The sequence below is a fragment of the Kwoniella dendrophila genome, chromosome 3, assembly GCF_036810415.1.
Source record: "Kwoniella dendrophila CBS 6074 chromosome 3, complete sequence".
Taxonomy (NCBI): domain Eukaryota; kingdom Fungi; phylum Basidiomycota; class Tremellomycetes; order Tremellales; family Cryptococcaceae; genus Kwoniella; species Kwoniella dendrophila.
The window spans coordinates 872,393-889,383 of record NC_089478.1 but is presented as its reverse complement, the minus strand read 5'-3'; the positions used below and the strand labels follow the sequence as shown (position 1 = coordinate 889,383).

At 36.3% G+C, this 16,991-nt stretch overlaps 5 protein-coding genes across 5 annotated transcripts; 4 read left to right on the top strand and 1 right to left on the bottom strand.

Annotated features, from left to right (window-relative positions):
- Positions 1-1,029: 1,029 nt before the first annotated feature.
- Positions 1,030-2,662, top strand: L201_002636 (uncharacterized protein; the record flags this gene model as incomplete). The annotated part of the gene is made up of 7 exons (XM_066218410.1): positions 1,030-1,056; positions 1,209-1,222; positions 1,363-1,708; positions 1,778-2,095; positions 2,183-2,388; positions 2,462-2,538; positions 2,604-2,662. 7 exons carry the CDS (start codon positions 1,030-1,032, stop codon positions 2,660-2,662), a joined length of 1,047 nt encoding a protein of 348 aa, XP_066074507.1.
- Positions 2,663-3,841: 1,179 nt separating this feature from the next.
- L201_002635 (uncharacterized protein) lies at positions 3,842-8,043 on the top strand (the record flags this gene model as incomplete). The annotated part of the gene is made up of 5 exons (XM_066218409.1): positions 3,842-4,313; positions 4,393-6,287; positions 6,370-6,441; positions 6,509-6,654; positions 6,720-8,043. The coding sequence occupies 5 exons, from the start codon at positions 3,842-3,844 to the stop codon at positions 8,041-8,043; spliced, it is 3,909 nt and encodes a 1,302-aa protein (XP_066074506.1).
- A 472-nt stretch (positions 8,044-8,515) lies between these two features.
- On the bottom strand, positions 8,516-11,635 carry L201_002634 (uncharacterized protein; the record flags this gene model as incomplete). The annotated part of the gene is made up of 1 exon (XM_066218408.1): positions 8,516-11,635. One exon carries the CDS (start codon positions 11,633-11,635, stop codon positions 8,516-8,518), a length of 3,120 nt encoding a protein of 1,039 aa, XP_066074505.1.
- Positions 11,636-12,120: 485 nt separating this feature from the next.
- On the top strand, positions 12,121-14,661 carry L201_002633 (uncharacterized protein; the record flags this gene model as incomplete). Its single annotated transcript, XM_066218407.1, has 11 exons — positions 12,121-12,244; positions 12,309-12,331; positions 12,384-12,777; positions 12,859-13,570; positions 13,637-13,671; positions 13,728-13,790; positions 13,857-13,970; positions 14,091-14,238; positions 14,295-14,320; positions 14,376-14,448; positions 14,511-14,661. The coding sequence occupies 11 exons, from the start codon at positions 12,121-12,123 to the stop codon at positions 14,659-14,661; spliced, it is 1,863 nt and encodes a 620-aa protein (XP_066074504.1).
- Positions 14,662-15,205: 544 nt separating this feature from the next.
- On the top strand, positions 15,206-16,607 carry L201_002632 (uncharacterized protein; the record flags this gene model as incomplete). Its single annotated transcript, XM_066218406.1, has 2 exons — positions 15,206-15,464; positions 15,598-16,607. The coding sequence occupies 2 exons, from the start codon at positions 15,206-15,208 to the stop codon at positions 16,605-16,607; spliced, it is 1,269 nt and encodes a 422-aa protein (XP_066074503.1).
- Between the last annotated feature and the right edge of the window lie 384 nt (positions 16,608-16,991).

Genomic DNA, 16,991 nt, shown 5'->3' with positions numbered 1-16,991 from the left:
AATCTAATCGTTGAAAGTGGAGGTCTCCAAATAAAGTTGAAATCTGATGCGTGTGGCACTGAAACTGAACGTTGGATGTTCACCAAGAGGGTGTTTCAGAGTTGGTCGAGTGACCCCTTCCTTCCTTGGCTCTTGTGTGTAAAATGTAACGATACTGAAATGTCAGTGCGTTTACAAACTCATCAAGATCACATATGTTATCAAAATGAAAACGCATCCAAGCAACAACCCGATATACAATAGCACCACTTCAATATGATCGAGAACTTATGAACGCGTGCTGCACACTTAAGGTATGAGAAGTATTACAACGTGCCACAGAGAATAATCAATGTTCATAGGGTGTAAACTCAGGGTATTCAGCTTCAATCTCGTACTAAACGCATAATAAATACCCTATTCATTGAGTCTGCTCTCCTGCTCTCGCCCCTCTCGCACTCACGGTCACCCTGCACCGCACCAACACTACACCTGCTACTTCATTGCTTGCAGTTCGCTCACCATATAACGACGTCGTACCGCTTTCTCCTACATTACGAGTTAACGGGTACCGCTCCATCCATCATCATCTGTTGTCCATCCTGGTTCATCCTTTATTGTTTACCCTTCCTTACATATATATACATATCACATATATATCATACAGCCAAATAATCGTTAATCGAGGCAAGACGAAACAAGACAGTCAAGAGAGAACTCAACCGAGACATAGAAAAGCCTCATACCACCTGTCACAATATAATCTTATTTGCCCAGCCTCTTTCTACGTATTTCGCGTTTTTCTGGAATCTGGTTTTATACGTCAAATCTCCAACATCAAATATTCTAATACACTTATTCTCGGCTTATCGGTGTTTTGGTCCTCTCTCTCATAAACATATAACTTCTCTTTCCCTACAGTTTCTTTCACCCTCATCAAAAGTTAAGGAGAACAATCCGGCTGGACCGATATATACCTCAAATTCCTCCCTAAAGTAACCAGTCGAACTGTTCACTACCTTAGATTAATACCAAAAAGCAAAAGTCAAAATGGCTAGAGATAGACTTGGAAACGTTGTAAGTAGTCCCTCTGCATACTGAAAAGTTAGAGGATGCGTGGCATAGTTTAGCAAATGCTCAAAAGGAAAACGAATAAGCTGTGTTGGAAATCTGGTTTGAGAGAACAAAGCGCTAATTGACATCCGTCGTCTATTTATTTAAATATGTAGAACCGACAATATGGGTTAGTTGATATTTCTTTCTTCCTCATCATTTCTATCATCTTGATCATATCCTTTCCTTCCTCTCATTCACGAGCGAGGTGATGTCTTGAAGGGGTTTATCACTCATGATAATAATATTGCAATAAATATAAACTAACAGGAGACTTAGTGATCAATCAACACCACAACCAACTTATCCACCTTCAAATGGAGTAATTGCACCTTCCAGAACAGCAAATCCATATGCACAACAAGGTAACAATTCTTTACCTGGTGCCCAACCTGGACAATATGCTCAATATGGTCAAAATGCAGGAGCACAACAAGCTCAAGCTGGAAATCCTTACGGTGCAGCATATGGTCAACAAGAACAATATGCTATGGGTGGTGTAGGTGGTGGTCAAGGTGGAGCAGATTTCTGGGCAGAATTATCAACAACAAATACACTTTTAGGTCAATTACAAGATCAGATTGGTCAAGTTAGACAAGCCCATCAAGCTAGTTTGGTGAGTTGTGCGAACGAAGTGACAACTACAGGCGTAGCTGATACATTCTGTTTATATTGTTTTTTATAGGCATCAACAGATCCTGGAGCAAGAGCATACGCATCGGAATTGAATGACGTAGCAAGAGATAAAAGAGAAGAAACTAAGAATCAAATTAAAAAATTATATAAATTAGCAAAAGGTGATAAAGCACAAAAAACACAAGCTGAAGGTGTTAAAACAAGATTCCAATCTTTATTACAAGAACATCAAGTGATTGAAAAAGAATTTAGAAAAAAAGTCAAAGATAGAGCAGAAAGACAATATAGAATTGTTAATCCACAAGCAACAGAAGATGAAATTAGACAAGTTACTGAATCTGATAATCCTCAAATCTTCAGTCAAGCTGTAAGCGTTCTTGTCCTTCCTCGCGAATATGAATTCTTAAGTAGTAGAATACATGCTGATGAATAAATTTCCCTATTCCATCAACAGTTACTCAGTTCTAACCGATACGGTGATGCTAGAAACGCTTATCGAGAAGTTCAAGAAAGACATGCTGAAATTCAAAAGATTGAGAAAACACTTACTGAACTCGCTCAAATGTTTTCTGAAATGTCAATGTTGGTCGAACAACAAGATGAAACTATTGTAAATGTTGAAACTCAAGCTCAAGGTGTTGATACAGATATCAAAGCTGGGTAAGTGTGGTGTTGTTGAATTATCAAATCATGCTGATAGCTAATCTATCATCGCTCGATTTCACTTATATAGTTACGATCAGACTACCAAAGCTGTTGATTCTGCTAGAAAAGCTAGAAGAAAGAAGTGGATCTGTTTCTGGATCTGTGGTAAGTACTCATACTCGTTAGAATTCTACCGCATATGTACTGATAGTATACTTCTATCTAAACAGTTCTTATCATCGCCATTCTCGCTTTGGTACTTGGTATTTACTTCGGTACCAAGAAATAAACTTCTATATATAGATACCTTGCTCTCTTTCTCTTGTTCTACCCTTTTTATGTTCGCAATGATATATGACTTTCAAGTAATATCCTTTAGCAGTAGTCAATGGCTTTATTTATTCACATTTCTACCTTTTCGAATTATCTTTTCTGTTCGCTTCTTTTTAAAATCGGAACCAAAAGCCCCCCGGCCCCTTTTTGCTTATGAATTACCAATCTAGTTTTATCTGTTTGACAGTTATGCCTAATATTTAATGGTTATGCAAAGATCTGCTCTTCACATCGTCTTTTTCCTGTCACTACATTGCGTTACCGTAAGCATAACATTAATGATTCGAGTCTATGGCCCATGCGAGAGAGCGCTCTGATTACTTTTGAATACGTTTGCTGCATGTGGCCCCGCCTGAAACACCTGCGGAAAATGAGAAATGACGCGCAAGCTTAAGTGCAGTCTTCAACGACGCTCGGCCGGATCAATCTAGCTGTTTTTGCTTTCTGTCGTAATCATTCAATTTTGTCCATTCTGCGCATACCTCCTTCTTCTATGCAAGGTATTGTATCTTTGTAGAAGTTCAACAAGTAAGGCAGGAGATTCAACAATCAACAAGCGCATTCATACAGTGAATTGACTGGACAAAGGATATACTGTGGGACTGAGCCTTATATCGGTTCATTCGACGCAAGGTCGTTCACCACTAATCAAGGAAGAATTAGGTCAGGTCAATCATACCTCCTTTGAACGGCCAAGCTGATTCAAAGCTTAGACAAGGGTCATCTTAGCCTTCTATATTGGTTATATAGACTTGATTTCATCCTGTATACATAGGCTTCTAGTTTGATACGCTTCAGCCTGCTAGCATCAAGCTAAAACTACGGGCTCGGCTAAAGGAAATAGCATAGACCTCTTTCAACTGGATAGGCTATAGGTTGGAGGCAATCTAATACGTGAGTGTGGGATATATGGCTGTATAGCTCCTCCCTTTCTTTCGTTCTCTTTCTTCTTCCTTTTCCTCTTTTTTCCTATTGACTGTTGATCAATCACTTGATTCGGTGTAGTTAATACATTTTCTTCATCCGCTACTTTTAGGGGACCTCAAGAAGGTGGAGAAAGATCTTAAACCTCAGCTTGATCTTCCTCCAACACTCGACCTGACAGAGTCAGGCAGAACCATACATTTCCTTCAAAATGGTTCTCGCTGCTTTCCTTACCCCACTACATTATGCTACGCCGCTGTTTTTGGCAATACCATTAACATTTGTTCTTTTACCAAAATCACAGAAAACTCAAGATGAATTACCTGGTATAAGACCAATAACAGTTAAAAGAATCATACCGCGTAAATCGATTATATCAACTTCGATATTACTATTATCAATTTTAGCATTTAGTGATATTTTGATTCTAGTATCTGATTTGTTAACTGCAAGATACAGACATGATAATGGTAATCAGGATATTCCAACGTATTTACAAGGCTCAAACTTAGCTGGAGAAGTAGTATTTGTTTTAGGCCAATTATTGATTTGGGGTATAACTTTATCTGCTGTATGGTGGAGAGATAAATGGCAGGGAAATTCTTTAGTTCTCTTATCTTTATTAGCGTTAGGTTTAGAAATCCCTAATCTCGTTGGATTGGTGATAAGAGAAATACATACTCGTAAGTCCGTGCAGTTGGTGCAAATATACTATAATCGACAAGTCTTTTTGGCTGATTCATGATGGAATTCTTATTTCAGATGGATATGATAAAATCTTCGCCATCCTTTCGCTTATCCCTTCATCTGCTCGATTACTCATTCTCCCAATACTCTTTGTGACCTTGCTTTCTCCAAGAATATCATATGAACCAGCCGATGAGCGGACCGGACTTCTTGCAGATTCATTAGCAGATGGACGCATGGATCCTTCCTCATCTTCCGAATACGGTACATTTGATACAGATTCTCAAGATCAAACCAAATCTACCCACGATCCACCAACTCCCGCGACTGCTGGTCAAGATGGTACTACCGCAAATAACAATACAACAACAACAACAATCACTAACGCTGCTGCCGAAGCGAAGAAGATCAAAATTACCAAAAAATTAGGAGCTAAAAAAGAAGAAAAGAAAGAATTATCATTTAAAGAAGCTTGGCCAAAATTCAAGATCCTAATACCCAAATTATGGCCATCGACAAGTATAAAACTTCAATTCTTTGTCGCTATGACTGGTGTCATGATTGCGATTGATAGGGTTCTTACACCTTTAGCACCCATTTCTCTGGGTTTCTTAGTTAGAGCTTTAACCGAAAGAAATCAAATTGACATTTGGAAATGGTTAGGTATATATTTGGTTTTAAGATTGTTAAATGCAAATGGTATTTTAGGTACAATACAACAAGCCTTTTGGATTCCTGTCGTTCAATATACAGATAAAGAAATGCAAATGCTTTGCTTCAATCATCTCCTCGATTTATCTCTAGCTTATCATACCAAGAGAAATACAGGAGAAGTCATCAGAATTATCGAAAGAGGTTCAGCCATCAACGAGCTATTCAGAACCATCTTGTTCAACCTGATTCCTACCTTTGCAGATATCGTCATTGGGTTTTCGGTATTTATTTGGTTATTTGGACCTGTAATGACTGGATCAGTCTTATTAATTATGATCCCCTATATGGTTTTCACATTTTATTCGACAAAATTCAGAAAATCAATTCGAAAACAATATATCGAAAAAGATATCACCCAACGTGGTATAGTATCAGACGTTTTAAACAATTGGGAAAGTGTCAAATATTTCACAGCGGAACAACGAGAATTCGAAAGATTCAAAGAAGCTGTAGCTGATGTTCAACAAGTCGATTACAAATGGACTATGGGATTCCAAGCCATCTACGCCATTCAATCGTTGATGTTAACCCTTGGTTTTGCTGTGGGAGCAATCATCATCTCATGGAATATCATGAGAGGAAAAGGTGATGCAGCTTTGTTTGTCATATTCATTCAATATTATAGTTCTTTCACTTCACCCTTAAATCAATTATCTAGCCTATATAGATCAATCTCAACAGATATAACAGATTCGGAAAAGATGTTGAATTTATTAGCTGAAAAAACAGAAATCAAAGATGAACCTGATGCTAAAGATTTAATCATTACAGATGGTGTAATTGAATTTGATAATGTATCATTCTCATATGATGGTAAAGTTGAAGCTTTAAAGAATGTATCATTTAAATTAGATAAAGGACAATCTATGGCATTAGTAGGAGAAACTGGTTCTGGAAAATCAACAATATTAAGATTAATTTATAGATTTTATGATGTAACCTCAGGTAAAATTTTAATTGATAATCAAGATATATCAAAAGTAAAACAATCTTCATTAAGATATGCAATTGGAATTGTACCTCAAGATTCAGTTTTATGGAATGATACAATCGGTGCAAATATAGCTTATGGTAAACCAAATTCAACAGATGAAGAAATTATTAATGCTGCAATTCAAGGTAAAATGCATCAGAAAATTATGAATTTTGATGAAGGTTATGAAACTGTTGTAGGTGAAAGAGGTGTAAGATTATCTGGTGGTGAGAAACAAAGAGTTTCTCTAGCTAGAATGTTCCTGAAAAGTCCTGCTATCTTAGTAAGTCAAATTCGAATCAGCTTAATCGCTAGCATCGGACTCCTACCGATTGAAGCTGATGATTATCGTTGACCTAATCTAGGTTTTGGATGAAGCTACTTCAGCTCTTGATACTGAAACTGAAAGAGAGATCCAAAAATCCTTAGCTGCTCTGGTAAAATACCTATTTGTATCCTTTCGAGATAAAATTATTGATAGCTGATTCATCTCATTTCCCTCAGGCTAAAGGTAGAAGTTCACTCTCGATCGCTCATAGACTTTCGACTATTATCAATTCTGATAAAATCGTGGTCATGAAAAATGGTGAGATTCTGGAAAGTGGCGGTTACAAAGAGCTTGTACAAAAGAACGGTGCTTTTGCTCGAATGTGAGCTTGTTACTTCAGCTGTACGTGGTGATGCTCATTTAGCTGACTTTCACAATCTTCTCTAGGTGGAAACGACAGATATATACCGAAGCTGAATTACTTGGCGACGAAGATGTCGAAAAAGTCGCCGATTCTCTTCCAACAGCTGATGATTTCCGACGAGCCCATTCTTATACTGCCAAGCAAAAAGAAAAAGAATCGAACGATGATGAAGATGATGACGACGACAACAATGACGATGATGCTGGTCAAAAAGACAATTCACCGCTAATCACCGAAGAATCCTCTTCTACCACTATCGATGCCAAAGCTGCTGAAACTCCTGCGTTGATCGATCTGAACGATCCAGAAGAGAACACTAGCAAAGGATTTACCGTCGACTCACCACCGCCCCCGATAGTTGATCAACCTGAAAGTGTTTCTTTTGCCGATGCTGTTAAATCCCCTTCAAATGCTCAGACTACAACCGTTCCTGCTCCTAGATCAGAAGAAACTACACAAGAGGTTGATAACGAAGCCGAAGTGAAGCACGAGGAAATCACTCATACTACCGAACCAACCAGTGCTGCCACAGGTCCATCGTCTATCCTTGAAATCCATGATCCAATGGCAAATGCCGTTACGCATGATCAAGAACAACCCAAAGGAGAGAATGCCTCAACTGAAGAACCTGGACCTGAAACTTCAACTACCACTGCTTCTGAACCAATTTCCGAAACACCATCGGTACCATTCCCAACAGCTCCTTCGCCTAAGAAAGAAAGTCCTACTGCCCCATCAACCTCATTAAATTCACCAAGACAATCAATTGAAAGATCCATTACTATAGCTTCTTCACCTACCAAATCATTCCCTACTGAATCACCTAAAGCAGGTAGCGTACCATTCCCTGGATCCGCTTCATCGAATACAACTTCTAAACCTGTTAATGTTAAGAGATGGTCAACCATGTCAGCATCACCTTCAGTTCAATCTGCGTTATCTTCCCAAGGTGATCATAGTGGATCATCCTCACCTACAAAATATTCTGAAACTTCACAAACCCCAAGCTCGAAAAATGAGGATAAATCAGATAAAAGACGTAAAAGATTAAGTTCAATCAAGGGTTTCGTTAGAAGGATTTCCGATCAAGGTTTAACCAGATCACCATCGACTGGGTTAGCACAAGGGTTGAAATCACCCATGTCGGAAGAACCTCCTATTTTAGTTACTAACAACAACAACACTCATGATAATTCTGCTTCTGCTACTTCTCAATCCGTACAACATCAAGGTAATAATGCCAATGGAATTGGACAACAACCTAGAGAAAGAAGAGTAAGTACTCATGGCACATCAGAAGATATGAAGAAGATCAAGAAGAAGAATAAGAAACATGGTAAGCACTAGGCAAAATGTATGCCATGCAGTATAGCTCATGATAGTATATGTATATTATAATTATTATTTACTCAATGTGTGGATAGGGGTTCAAGGAGTTTTGCAAAATGCTTAATGCGCAATTATTTTTTATGGATTTTTTCCCTCCATGTATATAGTCATTTATGGCATTATTCTACACGATGCCGCATTCACAAAGATCCGAACTATGTGTATCTATTTTATGCAATGCATTTTCATTTTTCATTGGGTCTATGTGTGTATGATGTTTTCGTTATGATTGTTTGATTTGGCAAACGCTGTATGCGGGTCTTTTCTATTATTGTCGTTTCTCTTTGTTCTCTCCACACACTTTTCAGTCTTTTCTACTATTTTTGTCTATTCTGCAAGTGTTCCCTCATGGGGGTAGAGCAAAACATCCAAGATTGAATAATCGATGATCTGCTTTCCAATCACTGATTTCAGATTGATGGGATATTTTTTAGACACTTTCACATCCAAAAGTCTTCCTCACTTTCCAACTTGTTATTCTGACACCAAATGATAAAGCGATTAAACAAGCTAAATCAACAATTAAAAGAGTTATACCTGATAACATAAATCTTGGTGCGAAAACTTTCCAAACCATCAGATGTCTTCTTAGATAAGCTGATGTGATTGAACTTGAAAAAGTTATAATTGTATGATAAATTAAAAACCCAATTATTAATTGTAAAGTATGTGTTAAAATAGGAACTTTTTGACCGGTAGGTTTTGGTGAAATATTCCATAAAGATAATAATGGAATTGATAAACCAGATAAGAAGAATAATCCCCATGTATTAATTATGACTAATAAAGGTGAAATTGGATATGTAACAGTTTCAAAACCTATAAAAGCGGATTTCCATTGAATTGAAGATAAAACTGCTTGATGACCTGTTGAAAAAAATCCTAAAAAACCACTTAAAACTAATGGTATTAAATCTGTAAAATTTGGTCTAACTATTATAGATTGTAAATCTAAATTTTCAGTATCAAATGATCCTATCCCATTAGCTGTTCCACCATCACCAGGAGAAGCTGAAGCTGATGCTGAAGATTGGAATTGATTTTGTAATATAATAGCGTCTCTTCTTGTATCGATTAATTCTAAATAAATTAATAAACTGACTAATAAACCTGATAAAACTATTTGACCCATAGGTTGATTTGTTAAATGAACTAAACTAAAAGGAATCAAGTAGAATAAGATATATGTTGATCCATAAGCATTAGCAAATCCTAATACAGTAATTTCAGGTTTACCTGTTGATTGATCGATAACTTTTTTATCTACAGTTATACATAATGGTGAAATAAACCAAATATAAGGTAATGCACCTAATGTAGTACCAATTGAAATTCTTGCTAACCAAATTCTAATGAAATTGGCTGTTGAAATAGCAGCAGGTGATAATCCAATTGATTCACTGTTATTATTTAAATATTCTAATACCCAATAAATCACATTTTGAGCTAAAATACCTCTCCATAAAAATCCAAGGAATAAAGGCGCAGGTCCACCTAAAGATTTCGATCTACTTAATGTGATTCCAATAGCTCGAGGTAATTGTAATCCAACTAAACCCATAGCCAATAATACCCATTTTGAAGCTGAAGGCGTACTTCCAGAAAAGAATGTTACTCTACAATAAGGTTGTTGTTCTTCTCTACATATCGTAATAGCACCTACTAATCGAACGATCACAGCATATGAGATTGAAAGTACAATTATCTTCAATCTCATTTCTGCTGTAGGAGCTGTAAGTGCTTTTATAAGATAGATGATTGGAATAGTGGTTAAAAGGAACAAGACTACTTTATCTTCCCACATGATGAACGAGTTGGAAGCGAAAGATAGCGCATGCGCCAAGAGGAGGAGAGGTCCAATATATCGATTAATTGAGAAAGTTTGAGGTATAGAAAATTTCAAGAATAAAGGGAAAATGATGATAATTTCCGAAACTAAAGCAGCGGTAACGATAAACACGTTGATGGCTGTCAACGGTCTAGCAGTATATATTCCAGCTAAAGTACCAATAATTGATCCTACAATACCTGAAGCGGTGAAAGAAGTTTCAAGAGCTAATCGAGCATAGACATCCCAGTTGGTACCATTATTTCTGACTCCAACGTATAGAGCGGCGAGGGTTAAAGCACTTAATCCTAAGATCAAAGTACCAACAAGAATTAATGGAAGTGAAAATTGTGCCCATAAAGCTCTTAAATGTCTAAGAGCTAATAAAGCATAATGTCTATGAGCATTAACAGATTCTTGATAAGTTGATTCTGAAGTTCTATCTGAGCTAGCGACTGCTCTAGCTCTGGTCCAAGTCGAATGCAAGGTTGATTTAAGTGATTCATCACCGTATGAACCCAAATATCGATTGATTTGTTCAGCATTAGTCCTTGTAGCGAGTTCTAAAGTTTTCAAATCTTTTGAAAAGCATTCAGGTATGATTGATCCTAAATTGTTATATGGTATCGGTATACCTAATAATAATGATAATGTAGGTACTAAATCAATTTGATTGATATGTCTTAAAGGAGTGCCTGAATTTGAATTTGGGAAGGTATATGTCGGCCAAGAATCTGTTATAGCTTTATCGTGGATAAGTTTATTTCCTCTCAATGCTTTACCTTTTGAATATAACCACATAGCAGATGAAGTTTCTAATTCTGCATCACCACCATGATTACCTTTATCATCCATTCCATGATCACCTAATAACACTAATAATGTATCGTCATCTAATAAATCGATTATACCTTTTAAAACTTTACTCATTTGTTCTAATTTCAATTTCATGATATTTGTATTTGGACCTACTCTATGACCTACATGATCTACACCTAGGAAATGACCTATCAAAACATCCCATTTTTCCGTATTGCTTGGTGATAGGTAAGGAAAGATGTGTTCAATTACACCTTCATCTACAGTATGTAAATCTTCTACATTAAACGAATCATATGGATGTGATAAATTGAATGAATTTGGGAAAAGATTGGTCCAAGTATCATCACCCATAAAACCAACTGTTTTATTCGAATTTAATAATTGTAAAATTATTGAATCTTCTTCAATTGAAGTTGAAGCGAAATTTGAAGATATGTCAATAAAAGTAGGTAATGAACCTGTTGTTATACCTTTAATTCTTTGCATTGTTGCTGTAGGTGGATCAGAATACGAATTGAATATCAATGAATGATCAGGTTGTGAAATCGATAATTCTGCTGGAAGACTGAGTATACCATGATGAAAAGGTGATTTAGGTTCAGGATGAAAAGGTGATATGAAATCTGTTCTTAATGCATCTATAACTATTATTACTGCTTTTGAATGCGTAGCTGCTAAAGGCGCTGGATTCGAAGGAGAATATGAAGGTGATACATGAGGAATGGTAAGTCGAGTAAGGAGGAATCCTTTGGTGAAGAGGTAAAGTCCAATGAGATGTAATGATGTGATATAGAGCAGTATCAATGTCGCTAAATTGGATCTGGACAATTTACGAAGCCAAGAAGTTGAACGAGACTGTTGTATCGGCTTCTCAGCTGCAGCTGAAGCTGTTTCGGCCATTTCGCTGAATCGCAAATCCGAATTATCAGCATAATTATATGGGTTATTGAAAAAAGAGAAATCACGCCCATACCTTGTTCTTCTTGCGATATCAAGCTGACAGACTGGTGACCGTTCGATTGTATCGGAGAAGATGAGCACAAGCTTGCTGAATCTTCTTGATAGCGTCCTTTTCTTTGCCGGACTGAGATAACTCGGTAAGTAATCTAGCGATGATCAAGTGGTATGAGCTTCAAAAAGAGGTTAAATGAGGACTGAAATTTCAGAAAGAACAGTATAAACGAAGACGTGGTTTTGACAGAGTTAGGAAACCGTGCCTGGAATTAACCTATTGACTTGACGTGATCATTCTTCCACCATGCACCATACACCATACAATCCCGGTCCGACGCTTGGCAAGTTATCCTTATTTTCTTTTCTTGCTCTCTCTTCATCTCTTATTATTATGAGTGCTTGAACCTTTGTCAAACCACTCACACATCATCATGGCAGGAAGAGCAGCAACACCTGCCGCTAGACCTGCTGGAGCAGCTCCACAAGAAGGGGGTGGAAATGATAAATTATGGGCTATCGGTCGTTCAATGGCCATGTTCTTCGTCGCTCAAGCTGGTAAGTCATATGAATCATATGGACAGCTGTCACGTAGCTTATAGCAATTTTCACTCCCAAACAGTCATGAAATATGGTATGCAATATGTGAGCTATCAGGGATATTCCAAAGAGGCCATTAGCTGACAAGCACGTATAGATGGGAATGGGCAATAACAAATTATCTGTACCTACCCCTCCAGCAGCTGAATCTGGAGTTCCTGATAATGCAGCCACTACACCTGTCGTTTCTACCACACCTCAAGCTCCTCAATATGCTGTACCAGCATGGGATCTCGGTACACCTCTTTCAATGCTTTTATACACATCGACTTCAGCATCAGGTAATGATATTGATCTTGATCATCCACTCGTTCAATGGGATGGATTAACTTATGGTGAATGGAAAGATGAACGAGAAGCAGATTTGATTCTTGATGTTCCGGAAACTGTTTGGGCTCATAATGGAAGTTGGTATATGGATGTTATTCTAGTTAAAGGTGGTGGATCACCAAAAGGAAAAGGACCAGGAAATGTATCAGCTTTTAGGAAACGTGCGTTGATATGATCTTCTTTCATACTATTAAACTCACATTACTTCTATCATTGCTTATATCACTCTTAAAATCTCACAGAACTCACTCGATTCTTTGCTAAAAGAAGAGTAAGAAAAGAGAAAAAACTTATTGGTAATAAAGATGAAGTTGAAGAAGAAATTGAAGATTCTAATGAAGTTTCTGGTCCACCACCAATCGTTTCTCATTGGTGTAACAATTTAACTCTAACAATAGTTTCATCAGGTGGTGAAGTCAGTTCATCACAATTATCACCAGTTGCTCAACCATTTTATCAATTTTATGATTCACCTAATGAAAAAGGAAAACAAGTTTATCCTCCACCTGTATTTCCAAATGATTTTTGGATAATGAAAGAATCATTATATACTATCAATGAAACGACAAAGACATTACCTTTACATATTACATATTCAGCAATATCATCAATGAAATTTAATATTTTCAGTTCAATGACAGCTTCTTTTGAACAAGCTCAATCTCAACAAGGTGGTGCAGGTGGAGGGGCAGAATTTGATGAAATCAAAAGAACTTTAATTGAAACTTCTCCATGGTTGTTAATTACAACAGCTATAGTAACTATCTTACATACTGTATTTGAATTTTTAGCTTTCTCATCAGATGTTTCACATTGGAGAAAAAAAGATAAAGATTTAGTTGGTGTTTCTTTAAATACAATTTTAACAAATTGTTTTGTACAATTAGTTATTTTACTCTATCTTCAGGATAGTTCAGAAGAAACTTCTTTCATGATTCTTTTCGGTCAAGGAATGTGAGTTTTCAGCTTTATTTGTTTTGTGAAATTCATCATGATAGAAAGCTGATCGTTTCGTTACAGTGGTCTTTTGATTGAAGCTTGGAAGATCACCAAGGGTGAGCTAGATGGTACTGGTATATAAGGCTCACTGCTAACGCTTGATATTATGCAGTCACCAATGTTCGTGTCAGACCTAATCCTAATACAATTTTCGCTTACAGTGTACATTTCGAAGGTAAGTCAGGATTGTCAGATGTTACCTTATAGTGCGCGGATATTGACGCAAAATATCATATGATAGATAAACGAGAACTATCTGAAGATGAGAAGAAAACCCAAGAATATGACGCTTTGGCTTTCAGACTCGTCTCTTACGCTGCTATCCCTCTTTTAGCAGGTTACACTGGTTATTCTCGTAAGTTATTTTGATTGTAACGCTATTCCCATTTTTTTCGCTAACGACTCTTCCTTCTAGTGCTTTACCAGTAGGTTAAGTTCCGCAATCAAGGATACTCAGGATAGATAAAAACTGTAGCTAACCTATCGCGCATCTATAGCACTCACCGAGGATGGTACTCTTTTATTGTTTCAACCCTTGCTCAAGCTATTTATATGTTCGGTTTCGTCCAACTTGTTCCCCAATTGATCATTAACTATAAGCTTAAGAGTGTCGCTCACATGCCGTGAGTTTTTTTGCTTTCCAAATTATGAGGCATTTTGCTAATGGTATCTGTGACAGTATGAAGGCTATGATGTACAAAACTCGTAAGCTACCCAAAGGTTGTCGTTGAAATGGGGATTAGCTAACATTTCCTTATAGTATCTACTGTTGTTGATGATTTCTTCGCTTTCTGTATTAGAATGCCTTGGTTACATAGATTAGCATGTTTCCGGTAAGCTGAGCTAGCGACTCTGTATTCTGGCTCATAATTCTGACCTCCTCTTTCTTTTACAGAGATGATGTTGTCTTCCTTATTCTTATCTATCAAAGATGGATTTACCGAGTTGATTATTCTCGAGTTAACGAGTATGGTCAAGTCAACGAAGGTATGGTAGAGGATGTTGGTAAGCCTGGTGAGAAGAAGGAAACCAAGAAGACTAAATAGGGGGAACAAGAGAAAGAATAGAGGTTGCTTGTTCATCACAGGCAAGGACTATTTCATACTAGAGTCGGTCATCTACGCCTGGAAGAGAAGGGTAGATATTGAAAAGCCGGAAGTGACAGTTGTCGATATAAGGTCAGAGACGGGATAGTTAGGATGAAGTGAGGATCCGTTGAATGATTACCATATCAATAAACATATACATAAAATTTGTACGAATGTTATATCCATATCTATGCATATACGAGTCATACAGTATGAGTACAAAATCATGCATCTGAACATTGTGAATATCGCGCTGAGCTGCTGTCTAAGCGCAAGTGGAGGTTGACCGGAAAAAATTGATGTTCTCGTAGTTATGGTTTTTCTCTTAACGTCCATCAACTTCTATACAACAAAATATAACCATCATTCTTTTGCAATTTTGATCAATAAGTGTCACTCAACGCGATCCAAGAGGAAAAGAAAAACAAACTTGATAGGGTATATCGCTTCTCAACTTTTACCAAACCGATTCAGGCATTCAGATTTTTGATATCTCCCAAAAATGTCTAACCAACCATCCAGTACCACACAAGATCCACTGGACGCATTACTATCATCGTACCAAACAGCTACAGCATCTTCATCATCGACCAATAATGATGGAAGTATAGGACCAGTTAAGAAAAAGGAATATGGGTATAAAGATTTTGAAGCTTTATTGGAATCTACACCTATTTTCATGAAAGAAACTCCGAAAGATGGTGAAACAAATGATGTTTTAGAAGCTTTAAGAACTTTGGTTTTTGAAGGTGAAGGTGATGGTGAGTTATACAGGATTCTTGCGAATATTCTACATCGGATCAAATACGGAGCCATCGGTCAATATGCGATGTACTTTATCGTTACTAATCTATCTTGAATTTAATTTTTATATATCTCTGTTTCTGTTATTAGAGGTAGCAACAAATTTCAAAAACCACGGAAACGAATTACATTTACAAAAATCATATTCTGAAGCTATCAAAGCATATACATCAGGTATAGAATCAAATCCAAAAGATCTAAAATTGAAAATTACATTATTAAATAATCGAGCACAATGTAATTTATTATTAAAAAATCATCGATCAGTACTTAAAGATACAGCAACTATAATAGCTTTATATAACTCTCAACCAAATTTAGAAAAGGATAAACCATTAATAAAATCAATGTATAGAGCAACAAATAGTTTAATTGCTTTAGAAAGATGGAAAGAATCTTTAGATGTTATTCAAAGAGCTAAAAAAGAATTAAAAGAAAATCAAGATTCAATCAAAGGTGAAGATTTATCATTATGGGATAATCTACAAGAAAAAGTCGAAAATGGAATTAAAAAAGATGAAGATAGAATAAAAAGAATTCAAAGAGAGAAATTCATAAATTTAACATTGAATAAAGCAATTAATCAAAGAGGTTTAATTCAATTAAAAACTAATTCACCACCAGATAATCCGAATCAATTACATTTTGATCCAACTGAGTATGATGATACCACATTAAATGAAGAAACACCTTTAATATTCCCTGTATTTTTGTTATATCCACAATATAATCAATCAGATTTTATAACTCATTTTCAAGAAAATACTTCTTTCCAAGATCAATTACTACAAATGTTTCCATCTAATAATAAAAACTCTATTGAAATACCCTGGGCAGAATGGGATCAAAATAAACAATATCATACAGATAATTTAGTTATTTATGTTGAAACTGAACAAAAAAGATTATTAAAAGTTGGTAAAGAATTAACTTTAAGAGAAATCATCAAAAAAGCAAAAAGAGATGAAAAACCTGAAGATAACATAAAGAAAGATGGTATCGTTCTTAGAGATGGTTTGTTGAGCTTTATAGTTTTACCGAGAGGTGATATAGAAAAGCAGTGGATAGAAACTTATAAATGGAGTAGAGACGGGAAATAGACGTAGCCGAAAAGATTTACTACTCTATTAGTCAAATTCAGTCATTCATATCATTTCATAAGATATATTCGCTTTCCACATGATGTTTGCCTATAAATAAGTCAAAAAGAATCATAGACAGAAAGGTGACTGTGAAGAATCTTTCTATATTCATGCATATGGCTACTAATCATACAAGTACATAATATGATATTCCTTCTTACTTCACGTCATTCAATTGAATTTACTTCTGACTATCTTCTTCGCTTTACCATGTGATGATGAAGTAGCTACATATACGATTTCAACAATTTCATATCTATTTATACACATTAATCAGAATCTAGGTTTCAGATCGTGATAAAATGATGAAGGAGGAAAAAAAGGTTTCTATATTCTTTTCTT